The sequence below is a fragment of the Protopterus annectens genome, chromosome 1.part1 (assembly GCF_019279795.1).
Source record: "Protopterus annectens isolate FY-2018-M chromosome 1.part1, PAN1.0, whole genome shotgun sequence".
In the NCBI taxonomy this organism is placed as follows: domain Eukaryota; kingdom Metazoa; phylum Chordata; order Ceratodontiformes; family Protopteridae; genus Protopterus; species Protopterus annectens.
In genome coordinates this window covers 294,917,413-294,944,945 of record NC_056726.1, presented here as the reverse complement: position 1 = coordinate 294,944,945, position 27,533 = coordinate 294,917,413, and the positions used below count along the sequence as shown (strand labels likewise).

Below are 27,533 nucleotides of genomic sequence, written 5' to 3'. Positions count from 1 at the left end.
AGATTGTTGAAATTGGATTGCAATGTATGGGATAAATTATGTAAGGCTTCAAAAAATGTGTTAAGAAAAGGGAGGTCATTCAAGCAGTTATTGGAAATGGGAGGTTGTTGTATAGAGACTGGTAACATGAATAGAATTAAGGGTAATTTCAAGTGTGGTAGACGCAGTAAATGTAAGTACATTTTGGTAACTGGTGAAAAATTTGTTGTAGCTGATGTGTCCATTAGAATATATGGGCATTTTGACTGTTATACTAAAAATGTTGTTTATATAGCTAAATGTGCCCACTGTCCGGCCTTTTATATAGGAAAAACCTGTAGAACAATTAGGGAAAGAATTAGTGAGCATATACTGGACATTAGGCACATGAGAAATACCAATGCTTTAATTAGACATATTGAGCAGCACCCAGGGCATGAATTCAAGTTTTGTATAACACAGCATATCAAGAAGGATAGTCAGGGTGCTGTTTTGGATGTGCACTTGGATATATGTGAAATGAAGTGGCAGTTGAGACTGGATGCTACAGTATTCCCGGGCATCAATGATAATATTAGTATGATTCCCATTTTGAACTTGAAACACATTTTAAGATGACCAACTGTATGGTTATTCAAGATATATTTCAACAGGGATATATTTTAATATAAATTTTTTTATAAAAGAATAGTTACAAAAATATAGGTGATAACATATATATTACATTATATTGTTTAATGTGCTGATATGTTCTAAATACCATTGTATACGTATATGAACTTTTAATTAAGAATATTTACCATGATAAATCCTTGAGATTTATGTAATATGGTGTATTTGTTAAGAACTATTTACCTAAAGTATATTTATTTACATTTTTTATAATAATTCTTTAGTAATTTTTTAGTAGTTTTAGATGTTTACAAATTCAAATGTATTAATTAATGCATTAATTGATTAATGAATGTGTTAAGTGGATGTAATTTGTGAGAATATATATTGTTGAGGTGGGTTTGAGAAGTGATTGTTCTGAAGAAGTCTGTTCATTAAAGACGAAACCTAGGTAAACTGTCGTCAACGTTTCTGTGTTTGGCATAATCTGTGGTTCCAGATATTGGGTCGTAGCCGGTGGTTCTTCGTTTGTGGTTCAACAAAGATGTAGTTTATACCTGACTGCAATCCCTTTTTAACATAAGCTTCTACACAGGTTACATTCCTTAAACTTGGAAAATAGATAATGTGATGCCTATACACAACAGTGGCCCTGCCTCAGCCACTGACAGCTGTAAACCCATTAGCCTGACAGTTCTGATGTTTACGGCCATGGTGCACATCTTATCAGATTTAACTACTGACAAATTCTTTATTGCCCTAGAACCATATCAATTTGGCTCTATCAACAGTACATCATGCCTACAAAATATAGTTAATTCTTTGAAAACATCATGGGAGCTCTGGATAGAGGATATACAGTCTATACAACATACCTAGACCTGACCAAAGCCTTCAACACTGTCACCCCTGCAGGTAAATAAGCTCAAAGATCTAAACATTGAACCTTGTGTTGTGCGGTATACAGCAAACTGGCTGTCTAGACAATACACAGAAGCCACTTCAAAAAGCAAAATGGTGACTAGTGGTGTATCTCAAAGCTCACTGCCATGACCCATCCTAACCACTATTTCTTTGATATTCAGACTACAAACTAGGGCCACTGGCAATGAGCTGGGTGCTGCAGTTCACTCAACTTCTGATACCATGAGGCTAAAGAAAGGACTACACCATGTAGAGCATTTGTGGCCTCAAATTAAATACAAAAAAGTGTGGTATTAGCAAATTTGGTACAGGTAACTTCTTGACTAGCTGCAGTACAGATGGTACCCCTCTACAAACTGATTCAGTCATCAGAAATATTGCTACCTTCATAAACAATGCCCAGCCCTTTGACCACCATGCCACAACAGTGGCGCAGTATTCTTTTTTTCTTTCTATGTTAACAGAATAAAAAAGGATTAATCAAAACTGCGATAGCTTGGTTCCTACTCTTTAGTGCAGGTGCTGTCTTATCTCCTGAATTATCTTCATGTGGATGTATACATTTTGAAGGTCTAAACAACAGTGTCCTCTTGACCGACATGGTAGAAACATCTGCACTGTAACCACGCACAAAGTACAGCTGTGTACCTACCATAAATATAGATGTTCAAGTGTATTCACTGTTGCAGTCATTACACTTGGGTTATCCTGCTAGCAGGCTACCCGCAGTCGGCCTGAATTCCAAAGTCCTGGTCCGGCGTCGGTTGCTGTCGCCTCTTCCCTGACGTCAGTGCGCCAGGGGTATAAAAGATGCAGCCGACACCATTTTCTTCAGTTTTTCTTGCCCCAGATGTCAGGTACCCCCAAAAGGGTAGGCTGTAAATATTATGATCATAAAAAAGCATGCACATAACCTTCATCTACAAGCAAATACACCACATAGGTTGTATAGAATAGAGAGGTACAGATAAGTCCCAGCAAAGACAAAAGGGGGATGCTGGGAGGGTAACCTGGACTGCAAAAGTGAATACACTCAAACATCTACATTTATGGTAGGTACACGACTGTACTATGTTCATCGTGTTTCACTGTTGCAGTCATTAAACTTGGGTTGAATCCCAAAGCTGAGGTTGGGTGGCTGGGCCTAAATAGAGTTTGGAGTGGCTATGAGGCCCTGCAGAACTGCAGTGGCAAAGCCTGCTCTGGATTTAGAGTAGAGAGGCAAATGGTAGTGCTTTGTAAAAGTATGCACTGAAGTCCAGGTTGCAGCCTCCAAAATGTCCGTGGTTGGTACTCCTCTGAGGAAGGCTGCTGAAGTGGCTTCTACTCTGGTAGAATGTGTCCTAATGCCCTTGGGCACTGATTTGCCATGTTGTGAATAGCAGAAACAAATGCAGTGGCCTATCCATTTTGAAATAGTCTGCTTTGAAATGGCTTTTCCTTGCGATTCTGCAGCATATGCCACTAAGAGTTGCTCAGTCTTTCTGAAGGCTTTAGTTTTGTCCAAGTAAAAGCGTAGCTGTCTGTGTATGTCCAAAGAATGCAGAAGTCTCTCCCCCTTATTCTGTGGGTTTGGATAAAAGGTAGGCAAATGTATGGTTTGGTTAAGAGCCACACTGGACACTACCTTAGGCATAAATGTCGGGTTTGTCCTTAGAGAAACCCTGTCCTGATGGAAAATAATAAAAGGTTCCACAGCCATTAGTGCATGTAACTCTGAGACTCTTCTTGCTGAAGTTATTGCTAGGAGAAGAGTGGTTTTCCATGACAAGTATTTTATCTCTGCTGTATTGGCTGGCTCAAAAGGAGACGCTTGGTTCCAAGCACAGAATCTCTTCCATTTTTCTGCATAAGATTTTCCGGTGCTGGGCCTCCTGGCCTCCAAAATAACATCCATAACTGCTTTAGAAAGAGGTGTGTTCTGAATTATTACATTATCCGCCATGCAACCAGATTTAGGATTCTGAGTTGGCTGTGCAGGATCTGATTGTTCTGTTGGGTCAGCAAATGAGGTATTAGAGGCAATGTCCAGGCTGGGCCTTGAGACAAGCTCTTTAGGATTGGGTATCAGTGCTGGCGTGGCCAGTCTGGGGCAATCAGTATCATTTTTGGCTTCTCTTGTCTGACCTTCAGGAGTACCTTGGAGAGGAGAGGCAGAGGAGGGAAGGCATATACTGTAAGGGCTTTCCAGCTGAATGAAAGGGCGTCCACTTTCCATGTTTGCTTGTGATAAGTCCGAGTGCAGAATCTCTGTAGCTGGCAGTTGTGAGGGGAAGCGAATAGATCTATGTATGGGCATCCCCATTTCCCTGTTATCATGTTGAAGATTTGTGGATCTAGTTTCCAGTCGTGAGGATACATGAGGTTTCTGCTTAGTTCGTCTGACAAAGTATTTGTCTTTCCTGGCAGGAATTGTGCTTGCAGATGTACTTGATAAGTCAATGCTGTGTTCCACAAAGTCATGGCTTGTCTGCAGAGGGGGTAGGAATGAGTGCCCCCTTGTTTGTTTATGTACCACATGACTGTAGTATTGTCCGTCTTTATCAGCAGTTGTCCTGGATGAAGTAGGTCCTTGAAGGCTGTCAGGGCATTTTTGTACAGCTAGCATCTCTTTTTGATTGATATGAAGATGCATTTGGTTTGTGGGTCATGTGCCCTGAAGACATTTTCCTGCCATGTGCGCCCCCCAGGCATAATCTGATCCATCTGTTGTTAGTGTCTGCCTGGCAGTGGGTAAGGTGAATGGCTGTCCCTTGTTGTGGTGACAGGCCTGTGCCCACCATTGAAATTCCTGTTGCAGGCAGGGAATGAGAGTAATTACTGTTTCCAGGCTGTGGCAATGTTGAGTCCAAACACTTTTTAGATACCACTGTAGTTTCCTCATATGCAGTCTTGCATATGGAATTAGTAGAATGCAGGATGCCATGTAGCCCAGAGCCTGCAGAATTTTTCTTGCAGATAACTGGGTCTTTGTTGCCATATTTTTGAAGTAAGAAGTCAGTTGCCTTTGTTTGTCTGGCGTGAGATAAGCCATCTGGGCAGTTGTATTTAAGCTTGTACCCAGGAATATTATCTCTTGAGAGGGTACTAGTTTTGATTTCTTTTCGTTTACTGTGTACCCTAGGCAAATTAGTAATCTTTTTACAAATGCCAGATGCTGTAGCAGAATATCTTTGTTCTTTGCTGGAATAAGGCAGTCATCCAAGTAGGGGTAGATTTGAATTCCTCTTTGTCTGCAAAATGCAATTACTGGTGCCAGGCATTTTGTGAAGACCCTGGGCGTAGTAGATAAGCCAAAGGGCAGTGCAGAGAATTGGTAGTGCATTGAGCCAGCTATGAATCTGAGGTATCTTCTGCAAGATTGTCTGATTGGGACATGCAGCTATGCCTCTTTGAGGTCCAAAGTTACAAGCCAAGCCTTCTTGTCTAGCATGGGCAAAAGCTGCTGTAGAGTCAACATTTTGAATTTTGGGACGTCCAGAAAAGTATTTAGAATAGACAGGTCCAGAATCGGTCTCCAGGCTTTGTCCTTTCTTGGTACTAAGAAAAGTCTTGAGTAAAATCCTTGTCCCTGCTCTTGCTGTGGCACTGGCTGAATAGCCCCATGTCCATGAGAGATAAAACTTTTTTTTGTGCCACTTGCCATTGATTGCGTGGCAGGTCTGGCATACCTTTTGCCTTTGGAAGGGTGTGAAAGAGGAACCTGTAGCCCTGAGAGACTATATTTAAGACCCATTTGTCCTGGGTTATCTTGTGCCAGTTTTGTGAAAAAAGTACTAGCTTTCCCCCTAAGGGTGCTGCCAAAAAATAAGTGCTTGGCATTGGCAGAGGGAAGTCATTGGGACTGCTTTCTATAAAACTTACTATGGAACAAGGTCCAGATCTACATAAGACAGAGCCCCTTACTATCACTCTTCAAGAGGAACCTTGATGAGTGGATGGATAACAGAAAGTTCACGCCGGGGATTACACCAACAGCACTACTAGATAGGGGCCAAGGCTACTACATGCTAGTACAAGGGTCTAGGGAACTACTAAAGGGGCGGTAAATACCGCACAATGTGGCTGGACTAATATATGCCTTCGGGCAGATAGCCCAGTACCAACCTATGAACCTATAAGGCTGTGATTTGTCTTCTCTGCTTTTGGAGGTAGACACACCCCATTGTTTGGGCCTGTATGAGCCCTGGGGCTGTTGTCTGCCTCTAGGGCATCTGAATCTGCCTCTTTGTGGTCTGTCTGACACTGGAAAGGACCAGTTTTTAGAGAGCCAGTTCCTGCTAAATCTGGGTGGCTGTACCTGTAAGAAATCCTTTACTGTCTGCATAGATTTAGCCTTATCTTACATTTTCTTCAACACCTCTTCTGCCTTAACACCAAACAAAGTATCATGCTGTAATGGAGCATCCAATAATTTTGCTCTAACATGATCAGGCAGATGCTGTTCCTTTAACCAAGCATGCCTTCTAATAACAGAACCTGTAACAGCAGCCCTGCACGAGGCCTCAAGTGAATCATAGCCACATTGCAAAGTATGTTTTCCCACTTGTTCAGCTGCATGCAATAAATCCTGCAAATCTTTGTTCTCAGAACATTCAGAATTTGTCAACATTTTCTGTTTTAACAAAGACATTAAGTATTGCTGATATTTGAGGATATGAAATTGACAATTTAAAGTCCTTACAGCCAAGGTAGCAGAAGTGTAAACTTTTTTCCCCCATCTGTCCAAAGACCTAGAATCTCTATCTGAGGGGACAGGGTTTTTAGCAGAAGCAGCCTTGACCCCATTGGGACCCTGTGAGATAGTTTCTGGGTCAGCAGCAGGGTTTTTGTAAATAAATTTATGGGAGTCTGGAACCCTGTAGTATCTGTCCGGCTTAACAGGAGCAGGAGGTAAAGAGTCTGGAGACAGGCCGGACTCTGAAAATACATCATCTACTATGTCTAGAACAGGGGGAACTGCAAGAGGTCTGTGCTGAAGAAGTAAAAAAAAGTTTCTAAGTCTTTTCTTAGAATCGGAATAATCTTGGCTCTCCCAGTGGAAATGCTCCCTCATGGTATGCAGGGTTTCCTCAAATGAATAGTCCTCAGGAGGAGAAGCTGAAGGAATAGAATCTTCAGCATCAGAATCCTCATAGGGAGGAACAGAATATCCCTGTTCAGAAGAGGAATCAGAGAAAATGGAAACCTGATCAGAGGAATCATATTCAGTGTCTTGCCTAGGCCTCATCAGGAGGGGGATGGGAACCCCTGATCAAAGTAATTAGGTCTTCGGCCATTTTGAGCATCGGTTTCTTAGGCATAGAGTCTGTCCTGGAGAATGCTGTACTGGTTTCCTTGTCTTTAAAACTGTTTTAGACTTTGTTTTGGATGCGGAAGTAGGCTTTATATAAAGTTGTGTAGGTCTGAAGACACCCTCAGAAGCCAATGCCTGCTCAGCGGCTCCGGACCCATCTGAGGGATTAATTTCCAAAGGGCCAATACCTTGAGTATCCAGAGGCCTAGCTGTCTCCATGTGGGAGTCGGAGGTGGCCTGTGGCTCTGAGGTAGCAGGAGTCAGGGGCTGCGAAAGCGCCTCACTGAGCACCGGCGAACCGGCGACTGGTCTAGAAGAGGCTTCGTCATCGGTTTTGGACCTCGGATGCTTGTCCTTGTCTTTATCCTTGCGTTTTTTATAAATTCCGGTCATCGGTTGTTCCGACGGCATTATATAGTTAAACCTTCTGCCAAAATAATGAAAAGCAAGATCATACCGACGCTTAATAGTGCGTTGGTTAAATCTAGCACAAAACCAACAACTAGCAAAGTCGTGGTCAGGGCCTAGGCAAGGAATACAGTAAGAATGAAAATCCTTATGAGGTATTTGCTTCCCACAAGAAATACAATTGTTAACTTTTTCTGACATCGGTCTGGAGCAAGAAAAAAGTTTCCCCAATGGGGTACTTAGCTTTATTGAAGAATTCGATTTCGAAAATCTCAGGAGTCGGCCGACTGGCACTTGCGAACTGCTTTTGCTTCTGGCACCGTGCGGCAAGAAAGACTGAAGAAAATGGCGTCGGCTGCATCTTTTATACCCCGGGTGCACTGACGTCAGGGAAGAGGTGACAGCAACCGACGCCGGACCAGGATTTTGGAATTCAGGCCGACTGCAGGTAGCCTGCCAGCAGGATAACCCAAGTGTAATGACTGCAACAGTGAAACACAATAAACATCTTCTCAAACTTACGTTTAGAATGAGCCTGAGGTCCTTAGTCTTTCGAGGCACCAGAAAAAAATTTGAGTAGTAGCCTTAGCATCTTTTGTCAAATGGAACCTCATGGATGGACTCCTGCCACGCCCATTTTCTGTGATGGGATGGGCATCTAGTAGGGATGTTCTTGTCAGCAGGGTTCTGCTCAAGACAATTTTGTACTCCCTAAATATTATGTCCTTACCACCTGTCTCTCAAAGTTTTTAACCACCTGGACTTGGGCATGGACACCTTCCCCTGACTGCCTCCAGAGGGAAGCACTCAAGGAAGATTTCAGAACCAGTTCTACTCATTCACGAACTAGCTTTTGCCAGCAGATTTATGACCACTACCTCAGACCTGAGAGCTGTTATCAGTGGAAAAGAGGCCTCTTCCTCTGCCCCTGCTATCTCATTGCTGACACAGATGATACAGTAGAACCAGGTCTATATCACCACATCGAATTGTGATAAGTTCGAATGCCTTTTGTTCGAACCTAAAAGTCTGAAAACTGTACACAGCTAACTCACAGAACAGCGATTTTTCTTCCCAGGGAAAAAAAATTGCTGCTCCGTGAAAAAAAAAAATCACAACTTTAAAACTAATTGAAGTGGAGGCTTTGCCCCCCACTTAAATATACCAACTCCGAGATCGCACTACAGTGGAGGAGATAGCAAAGCCCCGAAGATGGCCCACCGATTTTTTTCCCCTGGGAAAAAAATCGATGTTCTGTAACTTTGTGGTTTAGGGCTTTCGGACTTTTCGGTTCGAACAAAAGGCGCTTGAACTTATCATCATTCGATGTGGTGATACAGACCCAGTAGAACCACATCCATCTCTAGTTCTTCTGAGCTTTGCTAAACATCAGGAACTGAAACTTCACTTCCAAAGTCATAAGGACTGCTCAGCAAAACCATCAGTCATGCTGTAGTCAATTCCGACCATGTGGTACATTACAGATAAAGATGTGCTGATGATTTCCAGAATTTAGGTTATTAGCTCTTCTGTTAGCAAGCCCTCTGCAAACTAGACTATATGACCCATAAGATCCCCCTTTGAAAATAAACCATGTTCAATCGGTAGTTAAACATCTTCAGAAATTAGGTTAAAGAAGAGAAAATGCACTTATCCATAGCCTTGACTCCTTGCCCAGGGGATGGATGGCAGGGATTTTGGGCAGTAGGAGTGCTCTTTAGGGCAGCTGCATTACTATAAAAACTGACTTCTGGGTCTCTGATGAAATGATGTATTCCCCGGGTGGGCAAGAGATCCGGTCAGCCCTCTGGGGAACTGGGACCACAATGTCAGATTTTTTCCAAGTGTTCTTTTTCTTATCCAGTAAGATGACTACAAAGTGAGGGAATATGCATGTCAAGTTCAGTTTGAAACAGCATATCTCCTGAGCCTCTTTTGCAGTGAGGGCAGGGGATAGTACGTCACTTCCTTTCCCTGCACATGGAGCCACGAAACTGAAGCTTCTTCATCATCAACACCTGTATTTGTAAGCCTCTCCTCATGAATCTTCATATATTTGGTTTTGGCCCTGATCTTTCTTGCCTCTTAGGGGAGGGCTCTGATATGGATTAGGAGGGTGGGTGCTTCTTAGCTGTAGACGGCTTGAGAGTTTGCATGGAAGGTATTAGGAGTGACTCAAAGGAAATCTGCTGATTATCTTTTGTTCCTGCGGGAAAGGAACCAAAGCCTGTACTGGCATTTCAGGTTCATAGGTACATATGTGTTTACTAGGCAGCAACAACAAGGGCCTTTTTAAACCCAGCAATGCATCCCAAATCTCTGACAAGTTCTGATACCCTTGAAAAGTGTAAGCATGGGCCTGGGAGATGAACCATTTACAGGTTGCCTGTACCCATTACAGACATAGGTGCCAAACCAGGGATGAATTTTCTGTTCCCCATCCAATTGTTCAGTTGTATCACAGGCAAGGTTTAAGTCTTCAGAACAGGTAACTCTGGTGCTGTTCATTTTGTGGATATGTAGGAGGTACATCAGAGTGGATCTGACAATGCCCTGTATGCCAGGCATAGATCTCTCCTCAAAAGCCTGTAGGAGACAGAATACAGGGATAGGGCCTTGAGGTAGTCTGCACAGGACATTTTTACTTTTTACTTACATTTTACTTACGCCCTATATTCCTGTAGTGAGGAACCTCTGCGGACATTCCAATTTTAGGATATGCCTGGTTAGGTACATACCAAAGGGGGCATTGTACTCAATGATAAGTCTGATGAATGCTGAATACAGTGGCACAATGACGTTCTTGGACTTAGATGCCATACCTTTGTTCATAAGTTGCATTACATATAATGGTTTCCTCACCAATGTAGACATGTGATGGTCAAGGGCTAGATTACTATTTGTGTGTGTCCCCAAGTCCCTGACTACTGGGTCAACGCTAAGGACTATGTTGTCAATATGATAGTTACCGGGGTGGTTGGCTTCTCAAAGGATACTATTATGCATTTCTTGGCATTTAGTTTTAGTCCATGACTCTGACACCAGTTGTTTGTCTGTGTCAGCCCTTCCTGGAGAACATTTGTGTCAGTGTGAGATTCAATGACAGCGCCTAATTTGCAATCATCTGCAAATTTAGTCAGCCATAGACCACTGACATTGGCTTTGACTTCTGAGAAGTAAATGTCAAAAAGGAGTGGTCTAAGGACTGATCCTTGAGGGACTCCACTTGTGACTAGCCTCTTAGTAGAGGTGGACTCTCCAATTCTAACTTCCTGGGTCCTGTCTGTGAATCAGTTGGCTATCCACCAAGTGATATACAAACCTAACTTCCTGAGTTTGTCAACAATACCCAAGTGAGGTACTGTGTCAAATGCCCTGACAAGGTCAACGTAGGCAGTGTGAACCAATTTTCCTTCATCTAATGCTTTGGTTACCTTCTCAAAGAAGTCCACCAGGTTATGTAGGCATGATCTGCCCTTGATGAAATCAAACTGGGTTGGGTCCAGTGTCTGGAGGACTACTATATCTCTATTTATCATTTCCATGATAATTTTTTCCATCGCTTTACATATAAGACTAGTGAGACTTATGGGTCTGTAGTTTTTAGGGTCTGTAGATGGCCCACCTTTGTGCAGAGGGATGACTGTTGCTGTTCTCCATTCATGAGGCACGGAGCCTGTTTGGAGGCTACAGTTAAACAGCAATTCCACAGGCCCTGATAGGTCATGTTTCGTGCTATTTAGAAGGCATCCTGGGATATAATAAGGTGACAGGTGTTGTCAGGGCAGGAGAGAAAGCTACACTGAAACTGTCTGGATATATATACTAGAAAGGCCTGGCTATATGCTCCTACTCCCAGGACAGGGGCACAACTGTCTGTAGGTGGTGGTCATTGGTGCCAAAGGATCACTGGAACCAGCATGTCAGTGAACCCAGTGTAGAGAGGACACCTTGAGTGTAGGCCATTGGCACAGCAGCAGAAGCCCATCACAGAGGCTGAAGAGTAGCTGAATAAAGTACAGTTGTGTCCACTTACCATAAATATAGATGTTTGAGTGTATTCACTGTTGCAGTCATTACATTTAGGGTAATCTGCTGGCAGGTTGCCCTCAATCGGCCTGATTAACAAAGTCTTGGGTCCTGCGTCGGTTGCTGTCCCTTCTTCCAGGTCGTCAGGGGTATAAAACATGCAGCTGATGCCATTACATCAGTTTTTCTTGCCCCAGATGTCAGGTGAACCCCAAATGGGAAGCAAAACAAAAAAAAAAATATATATATATATATATATATATATATATATATATATATATATATATAATTTAAAACACAAAAATATACCTCCAAACGAAAGCAAATACACCAACAAGGCTTTTAAGCATAGTAAACAAAAGTAAAGGTATAGTCAGAGAAAAACAGGGGGCAGGAGGGTGGGTAACCAGGACTGCAACAGTGAATACACTCGAACATCTTCATAGGTTCATAGGTTCATAGAATAGTACTAAGCTAACTGCCCTTGTGAGCCATTTTAAGCCTAGCCAGTTATCCCTTGTGAGACTCAAACCTGCACCTTGTGTTTGTAAGGCAAACACCTTAACCATTAGGCCACCCTCCAACCCCTTAAAAGCCCAGGGCTTGTCCGGGATTTGAACATGGGACCTCTCGCACCCAAAGCGAGAATCATACCCCTAGACCAACAAGCCATACTTTTTATTTTACCATTTATGGTAAGTGTACACAACTGTACTATGTTCTTCGTGTTTCATTGTTGCAGTCATTACATTTGGGTAGATTCCCAAAGCTAAGGTTGGGAGGACGGATTTATACAGCATTAGGACTAGCTATCAGGCCCTGCAGGACAGCAGTGGCAAAGCCAGCTCTGGATTTAGAGAAGAAAGGTAAGTGGTAATGCTTGGTGAACGTATGAACTGAGCTCCAGGTAGCAGCTTCTAGAATGTCTCTGGTAGGAACACCTCTGAGAAAGGCAGTAGAAGTAGATGCAGCCCTGGTGGAATGAGATCTGATCCCCTTGGGGATAGTTTTACCATGGTGCATATAGCAGAAATGAATACAATGGCTTATCCATTTGGAAATAGTCTGCTTTGAAATAGCCTTTCCCTCTGCCCCTGCAGCAAATGCCACCAGTAGTTGTTCAGATTTTCTTAGAGATTTTGTCCTTAGTAAAATCTAAGTTGTCTGTGTACATCCAAGGAAAGCAGAATTCGCTCCCCCTTGTTCTGTGGATTGGGAAAGAAAGTTGGCAAATGAATGGTCTCATTAAGAGCCACACTGGATACCACCTTAGGCATGAAGGATGGAATGGCCCTGAGAGACACCCTGTCCACATGAAAAATAATGAAAGGCTCCACTGCCATAAGAGCCTGTAATTCAGAAATCCTTCTAGCTGAAGTGACTGCTAAAAGGAAAGCTGTTTTCCAGGAGAGAAATTTTAAGTCTGCAGTAGCAGCTGGCTTGAAAGGAGGGAGAGTGAGTTTTTCCAATACAAAATTGAGGTCCCAGGCAGGGGTTGGAGCTCTCCTGGGTGGTCTTAAGTTTTTGGCCCCTCTGAGATACTGCTTTAGCAGAGGATGAGAGAAGAGGGGAGGTTCTGTGTTGTAATGAGCCAAAATGGCAGAGGCATGGATTTTTATGAAAGAAAAAGACAGGCCCTTGTGAAGCATCTCAGTTAAGTATTGTAAAATCTGAGGAATATTGGGCACTGCTGTGCTTATTCCTTGTGATTGGTTCCAGGCACAGAATCTTTTCCATTTGTCAGCATAAGATTTTCTAGTACTAGGCCTTCTCACCTCCAAAATGACATCCATCACAGGTTTGCTGAGGGATGCTAAAGGTGAATTTAGGTGATTAGCCACGCTGCAAGATTCAAAGTTTGAAGCTGAGTGTGTAGAATTTGGTTGTTCTGCAGAGACAGTAAGTAAGGGGTCTGAGGCAGGTACCACGGTGGAAGGTGTGACACATTGCACAGGAGTGGGTACCAATGTTGGCGAGGCCAGTCTGGAGCAATCAGAATCATTTTTGGTTTGTCCTGTTTGACTTTTAGTAGAACTTTAGAGAGCAGAGGCAGAGGGGGAAAAGCATAGACTGATAGGTTTTTCCAGCTGAAGGATACAGCATCCACTTTCCAAGCTTTTTTGTGATCAGTTCTAGTGCAGAATTGTCCAACTGATAGTTCTGGGGTGAGGCAAAAAGATCTATGTCTGGACTCCCCCATTTGCATGTCAACATGTTGAAAATCCATGGTTCCAGTTTCCATTCGTGTGGGTCCATGAGATTTCTGCGTAGTTCGTCTGCCAGAGTATTCAGCGTTCCTGGCAGGTATTGACCTTGTAGTTGTATTTGGTAGGTCAAGGCCGTGTTCCACAATCCCATGGCTAGTCTGCATAGGGGATAGGAATGTGTACCCCCCTGCTTGTTTATCTACCACATAACTGTGGTGTAGTCTGTCTTTATTATTAATTGACCTGGATGAAGGAAGTCCTTGAAGGCTGTCAGAGCATTCTGTACAGCTAACATCTCTTTCTGATTGATATGAAGGTGCATTTGATTTGGGCTCCATCTACCCTGAATGCACTTCCCTGCCAGATGAGCCCCCCAAGCATAGTCTGATGCATCTGTAGTTAGGGTTTAGGCAGCAGGGGGTGGAGCGAATGGCAGTCCCTCTTTTTGGTGGCAGGTCTCTGCCCAACATAGGAACTCTAGTTTCAGGCAAGGTATGATAGGAATCATTGTTTCCAGACTGTGACAATGTTGACTCCATAAACTTTTTAAGTACCACTGAAGTTTCCTCATATGCAGTCTTGCACATGGAATTAGAAGAATGCAGGAGGCCATGAACCCCAAGGCTTGCAGAATTTGTCTTGCAGATAGCAGGGTTTTTGTGGCCACCTGTTTGAAGTACGTCACCAACTGAATTTGCTTTTCTGGCATTAGGTAAGCCATCTGAGCAGTTGTATTCAAGCTTGCACCCAGCAATGTAATTTTTTGAGAGGGTACCAGTTGTGATTTCTTTTCAATTATTGTGTACCCTAGACAAGTTAGAACCCTTTTTACAAACACCAGATGCTTTAGAAGAATGTCCTTGTTTTCTGCCTGAATTAGACAATCGTCCAGGTATGGATATATTAGAATATTTCTTTGCCTGTAAAATGCAATTACTGTAGCCAGGCACTTTGTGAAGACCCTGGGTGCAGTAGATAAGCCAAAGGGCAGTGCAGAGAACTGGTAATGAAAATAGCCTGCTTTGAAGCAGAGGTATCTTCTGCAAGATTCCCTGATTGGGATATGCAGGTAAGCCTCCTTTAAGTCTAGAGTTACCAACCAGGCATCTTTGCCTAGCATAAGAAGCAACTGTTGAAGAGTCAGCATCTTGAATTTTGGAATGTCCAGAAATGTGTTTAGAGTAGATAAGTCCAGAACTGGACGCCATGATTTGTCTTTTCTGGGTACCAGGAAAAGTCTTGAATAGAAACCTTGTCCCTTTTCTTCTTGTGGTACTGGTTGAATAGCCCCCATGTTCATGAGGGACAGAACTTGTTTCTGGGCCTCTGCCCACTGATTTGGGGGCGGGTCTGGCCATCTGTTTGGGATTGGCAACGTGTGAAAATGAAATCTGTATCCCTGGGATACTATATTTAAAACCCATTTGTCCTGGGTTATAAGTTGCCAGTTTTTTGCATGAAGTACCAGCTTTCCCCCCAAAGGGGCGGCTAAAAGATATGTGCTTGGTGAGTGTAGAGGGAAGTCACTGAGACTGTTTATCATAGGGAGGTACCTTGTTGGTTCCAGATTTGGAGGTGGAGGCACCCCATTGCTTTGTTCTAAAGGTCCCTTGTGACTGAAACCTGGAGCCTTTGGAATGTCTGGGTTTGACTTGAGTGGCTCTCGAAGGAACTGGAAAGGACCAGTTCTTAGTAGGCCAGTGCCTACTAAATCTTGGAGGCTGCACTTGTAAGAAATCTTTCACAGTTTGCATAGATTTTGCTTTATCTTCCATCTTTTTTAAAATTTCGTCAGCCTTATTACCAAAAAGACGGTCCTGTTGTAAAGGAACATCCAACAATTTTGCTTTAACATGATCAGGCAGAGTTTGCTCCTTGAGCCAAGCATGCCTTCTTAACACAGACCCAGTTATAACAGCCCTGCAAGAGGCCTCCAAAGAATCAAAACCACATAGCAAAGCATGTTCAACTGAATGCAATAAATCCTGTAAATCTTTATTTTCCACACAGTCAGAAATTAACATCATTTTCTGTTTAAGCAGTGCCATAATATGCTGTTGATATTTAAGCATATGAAATTGACAGTTTAAAGCCCTGATTGCAAGGTTGCAGAAGTGTAAACCTTTTTACCCAATCTATCCAGCACCCTGGAATCTCTATCAGAAGGGGTAGGATTTTTTGCAGTAGTAGCCTTAATACCCTTGGGACCCTGAGAAATGGTTTCAGGATCTGCAATAGGATTTTTGAAAAGGAATTTGTTTAAGTCAGGAACCCTACAGTATCTGTCTGGCTTACAAGGAGCCGGAGGCAGAGAATCAGGAGCCATACTAGATTCTGAAAAAACATCATCAACAATGTCAAGAACAGGAATTATAGCCAAAGGCCTGTGCTGAGGAAGAAGAAGAAAATCCCCACGTCTCTTTTTAGATTCAGAGAAATCCTGACTTTCCCAGTGAAAATTTTCCCTTAAGGTATGTAAAGTTTCCCCAAAAGAAAAATCCTCAGGGGGAGAAGCAGAAGGAATAGCATCTTCTGCATCAGAGTTCTCATAAGTAGCTATAGACAAATCCTGTTCATTAGTAGAGTCAGAAGAAATAGAATCCTGTTCAGAAGATTCATAATCAATGTCTTGCCTAGGCTTCTTAGAAGGAGGGGGTTGGCTACCCCTGATCAGAGTAATTAAATCTTCAGCCATTTTGATCATTTGTTTTTTAGGCATAGGGGCCTGTACACATGGCCCAGGTTTCAGTTTTTTAGACATAGATTTAGATTTTGGCCTTAGTTTTAAAGATGGCATTGGTCTAATATACAAATCTGTAGGCCTGAAAACACCCTCAGAAGCCGGTGCCTGCACAGTGGCTCTGGACCCATCTAAGGTAGAGACATCCGCGGGTTCCATAATTGAAGCATCTTGCGGCATACCGGACTCTGAATGGGTCTCAGTAGAGGCCTGCGAATCAGAAGTAGCAGGTATCGGGGGCTGTGAAAGTGCCTCACTGAGTACCGGTGAACTGGTGACTGGCTTAGGAGAAGCGTCGTCGTCAGTTTTGGACCTCGACGGTCTCTCTCTGTCTTTCTCTTTGCATTTTTTAGGTATTCCGGTAGTCGGCTTGCTAACCGACGACATTTCTGGATAATTAAATCATGAGCCAAAGTATTTAGAAGCAAAAATATACCGACGTTTAATAGTGCGTTGATTAAATTTAGCACAAAACTGACAGCAAGGTACGTCGTGGTCAGGGCCTAGGCAAGGAATACAGTACAAATGAAAATCCTTATGAGGTATTTGCTTCCCACAAGTAATGCAATTATTAACTTTTACCGAGATCAGTAAGGAGCAAGAAAAAGTTTCCCCAACGGGGTGCTTAGGTTTTAGTTGAAGACTTCGGTTCTGACACTCGAAAATGAAAATTTCAGGAGTCAGCCATCCAGCACTTGTGAACTGCTTCTACTTCGAGCACCGCGCGGCAGGAAAGACTGATGTAATGGCATCGGCTGCATGTTTTACACCCCTGATGACCTGACGTCATGGAAGAAGGGACAGCAACCGACGCAGGACCCAAGACATTTATTAATCAGGCCGACTGAGGGCAACCTGCCAGCAGATTACCCTAAATGTAATGACTTTAACAGTGAAACACGAAGAACATCTTGGTTGGGGTGGCAGTGGCTCTGACTGCAGTAATAGTAAATGTAATTGATCAGTCCTTACCAATGAGTGTAGCAGCACTGAGTGCAGCTATGCAGCTGTTACCAGGATTACCAAAAGGGGCATAAGACAGATAAATACAAATCTGCAGTCATTGCAACAGTTCTCAACAAGTGCCTTCTCAGTTACCATGTCAGCTCATCAGCAAGGGCTAGTGCTTCTTGGCAGCAGTGGTCTACGACAAAGGAGGAATAAGGCAGTTGACATGATGCTGTAAGGCCCACATCTTCCTATCCTGCTACTTCAAATCTATCTGAGGTAGCTGGGAAGAGGGAATCTGTCTCCTTAGAAAAGCCATTCCCATCACCAGCATAGATTCCAATTGCCAGGAAGAGGGATCCTTAATGGTAATGACTTTTGCGGTTTCCTTGGAAAATTTCCTTTAGAAGTAGTAGAAGAATAATCTAACATTATGGCCTCAGCACTGTGAGACATTTTAGGCTTGCCAGTCAGATCTGCTGCCAGAGGGCTAGTGTTGGAGGGCACACTGACAGAAATTCTAGTACTCCATGGAGGCAAGAGTTGAGAAGAACTCTTGTTCTTCAGTGGTGAAGGCCACCAAACTGTGGTGAACTTTTTTACCGCAACCTTCAGGTATCTCATCACAAATGTATTGCTATGAGGCAGTTGAAAAGGTCTGGATGGTCCTGTACAGCAGAACGAGGAGGACTGGGTGACTGTAGTCAGGCAGTAAGAGCCTTTTGTATAAAGTGACCTTCAGGTTTGCCTTTTTTAACACTTGACAATAGTCCAGTTAAATCCCCTCACAAAAGGAGTCCTGAGTGACAACATGCAGCTCACCAAGGCATACGGTGCAGTTAGACTGGCTCCTGCTGGGGGCAATTTACTGCCTGCAGGAGTACTTCCCACACAACAGTAGTGGCAGAATTTTAATAGGCCAGGCCATAGACTGAGGGTCATCACTTAATTTAAAGTGAATGAGAAAAGAGTAAAAACCAGCTAGAAGCGACAAAGGAGCAGAATAAGATTCTTGGGGCATTACAACACTTATACACAAAATAAGAAGATACATTACAAAAAAAAAGTTTTCCAGACAGGTACAAAACCTTGTGACCAGTACCAAAAGCAACAATGAAGAAAAACAGACCTAGCAATACAGAGGTATTTTGGGAGCACTTGACAACAAAAATCCAGCTGAGCAGCTCCGCACAGTGAACAGCAAGCAGTCCTGCCTACAGCACATAGCCCAGAACATTACTTTGTTCCTCTATACTGTCTATATGTTACTCTATACTGTTCAGCATTTTGAAGTTCACTACATATTATCATTGAGAAATCCTGTATTACTGAGGACCTGTGACAACCTTAATAACTTTTTTACTCAACTTCATTCCTACCTCTATCTAAACAGGAAATTGCAACTGTACTCTTCAGCCCATACCTCTCAAGCTCTCCTCCCCCTTCACTCCTGGCTAACCTTCTTACCTTCCTAATCTCGCTCTCAAATGTAGATTGTATATGTAACTAAACAGTAAAATCTAGCTATTATGCTATATGCCTGTCTTTTTCTCCTGAACAAAACTGTAATTGTTTGTTTTCTTCTTTTTTTGAATGCAACCTGTTGTTTGTAATGCAAACTGTCTTTGAAACTATTCATGTAAGTAAACTCTGTGTTGTGGAGCTTTTCTCCCCGGGCCTCCACTGAAAATGGGCCCCTAAGCCCAGTGGACCTCCCCGGTCATCAAACTGGAATAAATAAATAAATAAATAAATAAATGAATGAAATAAAAATTACACAGGCAAAAAAATGGAAGCTGCTGCCATTTACAGAACTGACTGCCCTCCAGTTAGAAATTGTGCTGTTTAAACCACTGAACAGGAAAAAATAACTGAACGAAATGAGTTCCTGCTCTGAGCAGGACACAATGTTCCACTGAAGAGATAGAATGGGATGTTACTATTTCAAAAGGAACTGCTGTGTTTTTAAGCTTAACATGCCATGCAACTGCTATGAACACTGCTTTACTTGGTCTTAATTCTTATCATAACTTAAGTTTACATTTATCAATTTGTACCTCTTCAGGCTGGCTTTACATCAATTTTAAATCTCTAAAGTCACAGTGCTGAAAGAAAATAATCTGGGAGGATTATTGGATAAAACTCCAGAGTGGTTCTACAAGATTATCCTTAATGTTTAGTAATATTAAAGGGTGAGACTACTGCTTCTGTAAATTGCATCACCACACTCACAAAATGAACACTACTTCTTATTCCACAAATGCAGGCAAATAAGTCAGTGTATTTATCATCCCCAAGCCTACCTGGGCTAAATACCCATTTCATTGCTATCCTAATACCATATTTTCCCAAACATCCTACTATCTACCCCCCTCTGTGAAAGGTTTTGTCTCAAACTCCCTATCCTCATATATAAACTCAATCTGAAGAATCTAGAAACATGCTTTGTATGTCTGTGAAAATAATTAGCAAACACAGACACACAAGGTTTGTAAACTATAAATGAAACTGTTAAAACAACTTTAATATGAAAAGCCACCATAGCAACCTTGTTCACAAAACATATCTTTTACAACTTCTTAGGTTAGTTAATAGATATGAGGTCCAAAAAACCATGCCATGGAGGAGAGTAGTCTGGTCTCCCCACAGCACTATCTGCTTAAGTGACTCGCTTAGGGTCACACAGTAGACCAATGAAGGCTGAGAGGATAAACCCGGGACAACAGGAAGCAGCTTGTTAAAATCTCAAACTCAAAATCTTAATTTTCAAACTTCAGACTTCATTTGTACCATCTCATAGTTTTCTACATAAGCCTAATAAACTGCTTTTGTTTCTCATAGTCCGACTCAAAAAACCCCAGCTGTACTCGGTCGCATACCACTTACTCAGAGGTGATCTCTGCCTGATATACAAGGCCATGTCCAACCCAGAATTGATGGACATGCTCCACGTAAAAAAAAAAAAAACAAATCCCAGAGAGCCACACGCTCTAGAGATATAAACCTCACCACAACAATAAATAGGACATGCTGAAGGGATAGATTCCTGTCCCAGAGACTCCCCATGCTTTGGAACAGGATTCCAATATACACGAGGCAGAGCCTCTCACTAACACCCTTCAAGAGAAACCTTGACGGGTGGATAGCAAACAGAAAATTTACCTCGGGGATCACTGCAGTGGCTCTGCTGGACAGTGGTGCAGGAAACTAATGGCTCTGCTGGACAGAGGCACAGGGAGCTAATCTAAGGGGGTGGCGAAAGCCAACACATTCTGGCTAGGGTTATAAATGCCTTTGGGCAGATAGCCTAGTACTTACCAATGTACCGATAATAGAAAAGATTCTTCAATTTGATGTTTGGCTGGAGCGCCTTCTGTGTGGAGTGTACATGTCTTCTCTGCATCCATGTGAGTTTTTTCCAGGTGCTCTGGTCTCCTCCCACTCCACAAAAACAATTAAGTGAACTGGTATTCTCCCAATAGCAAATCTGCGTGTGTGTGTGTGTGTGTGTGTGTGTGTGTGTGTGTGTGTGTGTGTGTGTGTGTGTGTGTGTAGTGTGTTAATGCATTCTGCAATAGACCATTCCCCTATCCAGAACAAGTTTTCAAACTCCCCCACCCCATCCCAGGTTGCTGAGAAAGGATCCAGCATTCCTGTGTCCCTACAAAAGGATAAAGAGGGATATAAGAAAATTAATGACTGAATGGGTGAATTAATAAATGAAAACGGGGCCTATTTTACTATCACCATCTACAAACTCATCATCATTCAACAAAGAGTGCTAAAATCCGCAAAGCTAATGCTTCATTTTAGTTTTAATGTTTGGTTAAAATCAGTAAGAAGAAAAAACAGCAAATCTTAAACTGCAAACTGTGGCATTTTAATCTCCATACAGTGTTACCTTGCATACGCTCATGCCTTGAAGATGTAACATTTAAGAATTCTGGATATGACAACAGGACATCAAGAACACCATCGCTGTTAACATCATACAAAGTAACAGGAGCCAAAACACCTGAAAAGATAAAAAATGAGGCAGTGACAATCAGAAAAGGTCAAGGCACAGTAAACATAGATAAGCAGCAGAAATTAAAAATGATACATAATGCAAAAAAAAAAAAAAAACAGACATTTTCACAGTCTGCCTTACTGGTTCGTTCTTCGTAGTACATGTGAAAAGTGTCAAAAACATTATCTATGGAAGTTTTTTATGAGGGTGAAGGACTCAAAAATGTAACATACAATCATACTGCAGAGCAGACTAGGGGTGACTTAGGGCTGTGCACCCCCTTCTTTGAAGAGTCAAAACCCCTACCCACACACAAACACACATTTACCAAGCTAGACACGCCACCTCTTTTGCAAATTTCTACACATGCCTCTGCACTGGGAAAATCCAAAAAATGGGGTATCACTATTAGGTGATACAAACAAACACAAGGCACTTGTGAGTACTGAACCTGAACTTATTAAACACTGAAAAGCAACATATTAGTCCTAGTACTAAATAGAAGCCTCTGGTACTAAATAAAGACAATTTAATTTATGCTTCGTCCACCTTATGGCTTCTCTTTTAACTAAAATGGACAGTCAAGTTAAACTTCTTGCCATGTTAGGTGTGTGTGTGTGTGTGTGTGTGTGTGTGTGTGTGTGTGTGTGTGTGTGTGTGTGTGTGTGTGTGTGTGTGTGTGTGTCCGTCTGTCAATCTGTCTGTGCATTTTCTTGCACCAAATATCAGTTCAGTTCACAGCAAGTCTAGTATTGAGATACTTTAGAGCAAGTTACTTTAAAGCAGTACATGGCCTCACCAGTTCTGCAGCATGCTACAGCAATAATAGCAACTGATCATTGGGGCATATTGCTACAACAAGGGCTCTAATGTGTCCCAAGACAAACTTTATCTATGAAAATACAGCAGTTTCATGGAAGACGACCAATACAGAAGCCTCCTCCTCATCAAAACCTCAGTTTGGGACCCACATATACTTTGTTCCAAGTCAAAAGCTAGAACTATACCAGTATTCCCTTAGCTTATTCATTATTTAATTATTTGTCCTTTGATAACCGGGAAAATCAAACTCTGCCAATGTTTTCAGTGGAGGCTCATGGAAAAAAGCTCCACAACAGATTTGAACACATTTAAATGATAGTTGATGAATAATTATGAAGGGAGAAAAGCCCCATAACAGATTAAACATTTTACAATGAGTTGGGGAGAAAGGCTTCACAAGCACACATAAAAAAAAATTTACAATAGCTGATAAGCAACTATATAGAAGCAGAGAAAAGCCCCACAGCAGACAAAACTCTTTACAACAGACTGGGGGTATGGGTGATATACAAGGGGATAATGGCCCCCACAACAGATTTCCAATACATTTACAGAATTTTGTTAGGAGAAACTGTGATCAAGGATACCATATATAAAGCAGGTAGCAAGACATCCTGCAGGAATGCATAGCCAGTTTCAAGTAAAGAAACACAGTTATTCAAATATTGGCTATATTTCTACTATGGAGGTGAGAAACAACAGCGTATGAGATGGGAAGAGGGACAGTTAAGGACATGGACAGAGAGAGTCGGTTAGCATTAGTGAGATGAGACTGTTACGGAAGGCCACTACAAGGGAAATAAATAGAAGTAAGTGTCAGCTACTAGGATGAAGGGGCACAGCAGCATACATTACTAGTATGGTATAATGAAATGAGAGTTACTTTTTATGTTAGGCCATTAGTACCCGATAAAATATGGAAGCATTGCTGATTCACAGTGTGAAAGGCATAGTTACAGTAATTAGGTGCTTATGTACTGATTATGAGGGTTCTGCAAGGACAGATATTTGTTACACTGGTCTTCAAACTGGAAAGGTTTCTAGTATGTTTAAGGGATAAGGAGATGGGATTCATGGAGTGAGATACATATCTGGAATAGAGAGAGAGGTTCTTGCTGACAGGTTATTGTTTGTTGGTAGGGAGGAGCATTTTGTTTTCAGAATGAAGTGTCCTAGTAGGGGTATATGCATGCAATAAGTCTTGTAGGGCTTTGCTTTGTTGTGGTTTGTATACTACTTTGTGAACTAAGAGTAGTTAGGTGTAAGTGAGTTGATTCAGTAATTCAAGCAAATCAAGCTGTTTTGGGGCTAAGCAGTGATGGGTCCTGTTTGCTGAGTTAGTAGCAAATACTGCTATTTTACTGTAGCACTGGTTTAGTTTATATTGGATGGAAGTTGAAGGTTAAGTAGTCCATATAGTAAAGTGGGAAGTAGATGCCAGGAGTTTCCTGGATGAATCAGTAAAGTAGTACTTGTTTTATAGACTGCCCCTAATTTGTGGAGAGTTTTTTTTTTTTTGATAACCTGTTGTGTATGTAAGTCAAATTTCAGGTTATCATCAATTATCATGCTAGTAGTATTGTAAGGGGGGTGACTTCTATGGGGTGCTGTTAGAGGCTGCTACTGAGAAAGTCTGTCTGAGATGTGTAAGGGCTTTTGGAAAGAATAATAGCACCTTTTTTTTTTGTTGTTTAGGACTGAGAAGCTTTGAGTTATTGAGCCAGCTTTCAACTGGTGAAAATGACCCTTGGGTGATATGTGTCATAGAGTAATTGGGTTATTGGCCGTACAAATTAAAGTAGAGTTGTGTGCATATTGCATGAGGGTTGCTTGACATTTGGTGGAGTGTAGGTTGTTGGTAAATATGTTGAAAAGCAGTGGCCCAGGTGCGGAACCTTAGGGAACACCTGTTTTGACAAGTAGGAAGGATGAGTAGGAGTTAACCCACTTAACAGACTAGAGTCTATTGGAAAGGCAGCTGGAGAAATAGTTGGTGGAGGTGTTTGATAGGCCAAGTGAAAAGAGTTGTTTTAGTAGGGCAAAGTAGTTGTCTATTCTAGTAACAGGGAAATGTAAGAGGTTGCTACTGACTGGTTAGGTTTTGGAAGAAGGAAGTTGTTGTGGACTGATAGTATTCCTCTTGTGGGTGAGGGAAAGTATTTCTCAGTTCTAGTAATTTGCAGATGTATGAGGTTGTTATTGGTTGGTTGGATTTTGGCAAGAGGAAGTTATTGTGGATTGTTGGTAATATTCTGTGGATGAAGCTAATATGAAAATAAATATAAAGCAAACTGTGTGTGGGAACTGGGAGTAGGGTAGGGTAGCAAAGTGAGACTGAGCAGAGAGAGGGAAACAAGAGCAGGATGAACCTGACAGTATTGTGGTTTGGCGAACAAAATATGCTACGGTTTCCTAGCAACAGACAACTGTTTAGCTAATACCTGTAACTGCAGAAAATCATTTTTATTCAATTTAACCTTTATTTGTGGTGTTTGCTTTACTCTGAAATATATAGGTTAACTTCAATATTGTTGGAGGTAGTATCTTTATTTGTAGTAAGAAAAAAATACACGTTAGAGCTGCATAACTAAGGAAAGTGGTGTGATAGTTTTGGGGAAATAATCCCTATTCTAATGGGTAGATTGCATTTGAAAAAAAATGCACTATTAACTAGAATTTATATAGGCACTGTTACCTAAACTTTGTAGGTTAAGCTCAGTGTTGCTGGAGGTAGTTTCTTTCTATGCAGTAAGGAAAATATATGTAACAGCAGCATAACTAGAGAAACTAGAGTGATAGTGGGAGGGGGGGGTGATGCACTATTAATGGGGGGGTAACTAACAGGCAGATTATATTTGAAAAAGGCACCATTAAACTAGGACTTGAGGCTTTAGTGGAGTTAAGGAGTGGTTGCTTACTACATCCCAAGTCACGTGTGAATACCTATACAGGTTAGTACAGCAATAGATCAAATGCCAATAAAATTATTTGAGAGGACTCACATTATTTGTAGCAGTTATTTTAAAAACATTCTGAGTTGATAATGTGGGCTGAAATCTTGCTTCACTTCTGTGCCGGCACCCTTTTCTCTTGTTACATGCTTATTGACTGCCTTCATAGTTGGAAGCAATGCACATTAGGTGGGAGAGGTGTGTCTGCTCGATAGCCGAGTGCTAACACAGATCTTTATAGGGCTAAAAATGCAGGCTAAACTCTTCCATATCATCTGTACAGGTACCCTTTGGACTTGAAGTTTACTTAGTGGCTGCCCTCACAGTTGGATACAATGCACATTTGGAAGGAGAGACGTGGTTGCTTGGTTGCTGAGGGCTAACATATATCTCTATTTTGGTAAGCACACCAGTCCTGGGATGTGTCTGGGGAATCCTTAACATTACTAAGATTAAAAAGGTGCGCTTTCCATGCAGGAAACGTTTCTAATGCTAAATACTAGGTCCTACATACACCAAAATTTCTAACATCGTATTATATGCACTGGCTGCCATTTTAAATCAGTTGTATCTACTGTAAGTTTCATTTAACATCAGTTGGCTTTTTTAAGTTCATCACTACAACTAAAGAAGAAGTCTGATGAATAACTGAATCAAGTAACAGCCTTCAAAGTCACAAAAAGCAAGGTATCTTTTACAAATAATCATACAGGGAGTAAACATCAGTAATGCTGATCTATTAGCACAGGTCTTCTACAGCTTTCACCTTGGGCTTGCTTCTGTAATCTCATGACACTTACATTTAAAAATGACCTCAATAACATACTCAGAAATAGCATTCAGATAAGAAAGACTTTGTGCCAAAGCTAACAGCTGCAGAAACAAAATGTGCCTAGAGATCACCTTTCCTACTATCATCAGTATGCTGTCAAGGTGCATTGAAAAAGTGTCCATAATATGAGAGATTAATCTTAGCAAAACTGTTTTCGTGATTCAGCCAAATGCCTATTGTTGCAGCAACTTGTCCCTAACGATCAGTCTGCCACAGCAATATAAACCTGTAGCACAGCAAACTGAGGCAACATGGGAAATCTATATTCTTTCTCTAGATGCAAGCTGGTTTTGTGGATTATTCTATATTGGATGAGCAAAGTGTCTCCAAACAAATACCGTACCAAAGGGAAAAAATGTCAAACAGACAAACTACTCAGTAAAAACTCCAAGAAAGACCCAGCTAAGCTAGAATCTTCACTGTATAACAACTTAAACCTCCTGTAGTTGAAGTCCATGGGATATAAGCAAATGACCTCTTAAGGACATACAAGTGTTTCATCTTCATGGTTTCTGAATGCCAGTGACTTTTCACATTTACTTTTTAAGGCTTTACTGGTGCATTCAGGCCAAGAAAGCGTATTAATTGTAGACATGCTATGTTCCTCCCTTTTTTTGTGCTCATTAGTTCACCACAAATATCCAGCTGCAACTACCCTTACTTCTCTTGCAAGCATCAATAAATGTATTCCCAAACCACAGATCATACACATTTCCACATGTGCAATTCCAAAATTAGCATCAGAGACAGAATTGTCCATCAAAACTAGATAGCAAATCTATTTACTTATTACTGCCTGCTACTAAAGTGACGTGCAGTTCTCCTAGAGGTTGCTTTCAATGATGTTCCCTTCTAGAGTGATGGATAAATAATATGTCCATTTAAACAATTTCTTTACGTGATATAAGCCACCAAGACTATCAGGATTCTTTACCCCTTCCTACTTCTGTACCCCCTCCATTCTACTAAAAGCTCATGAAACAGCATTCATCAGTACTACCCTTCATATGGAATTCATGTCCAACTACTACAAGGTGCTGTAATGCTGCTAACTGCTACTAAGCTTTCCTGAAAGCCATTCAGTAAATACGGTTGTCTCTCCTGTAGCATTATCTTTTTCTTAAATCGACCTGCACTGCCACAAGGTCCAGGTTCACTAAAGATCTCCACTAACTCTAATGTACACAGATTTAACAGCCCAAATACATTCCCCATCAAATCCATATACAAAGTACAAGACTTCCTCATTCCCGTTTTTATGCACTGGTTTAGTCATATGAAAGTAAGCTGAATGTGGGAACCTAGATCACTAAGGAAATTAAGTGTGAGCTGCAAGTTCTATATGGATCCTGACGCATACCAGACTTGGCTGTAATTCACTGTTTAAGTGGCTCCTTAAACTCAATAAAAGTTATGAAGAATATTATTCTGCCGATCACAAAGCACCGTCATATAACCTTCTTTATATGCTTTTCACAATAATTTTATTAAATTCTACACAATGAAGCTTTTCTATCGACTACCTCTAAGTTAATGGGCTATAGCCATCATGAACAACCCAATTAACAAAAATGTAGTAAACAGTAAATAAATAAAAAAGACATCATTTGGTCAAGTCATACAGACACAGAGTGGTACAAAAACTGTCCCCATTCCAAAGCCACCGTATTAGGTATTCTCAACTTAAACAGGGCATATTTAAAGTCTACTATGTGAAAAAAAAAATTGAAAAAATATATTTTTTTATGGTTTCAAGAAATCTGACATTATTCAACC

The 27,533-nt window shown here is 41.6% G+C and overlaps 1 protein-coding gene across 1 annotated transcript in view; it reads right to left on the bottom strand.

The window, feature by feature from the left end:
• FAM234B (family with sequence similarity 234 member B) overlaps positions 1-27,533 on the bottom strand; it is a 1,027,012-nt gene that overhangs the window by 729,275 nt on the left and 270,204 nt on the right. The window contains exon 6 of the mRNA XM_044087023.1: positions 21,045-21,158. Coding sequence (XP_043942958.1) covers positions 21,045-21,158 — 114 coding nt within the window. The remainder of the gene's footprint in view (positions 1-21,044; positions 21,159-27,533) is intronic.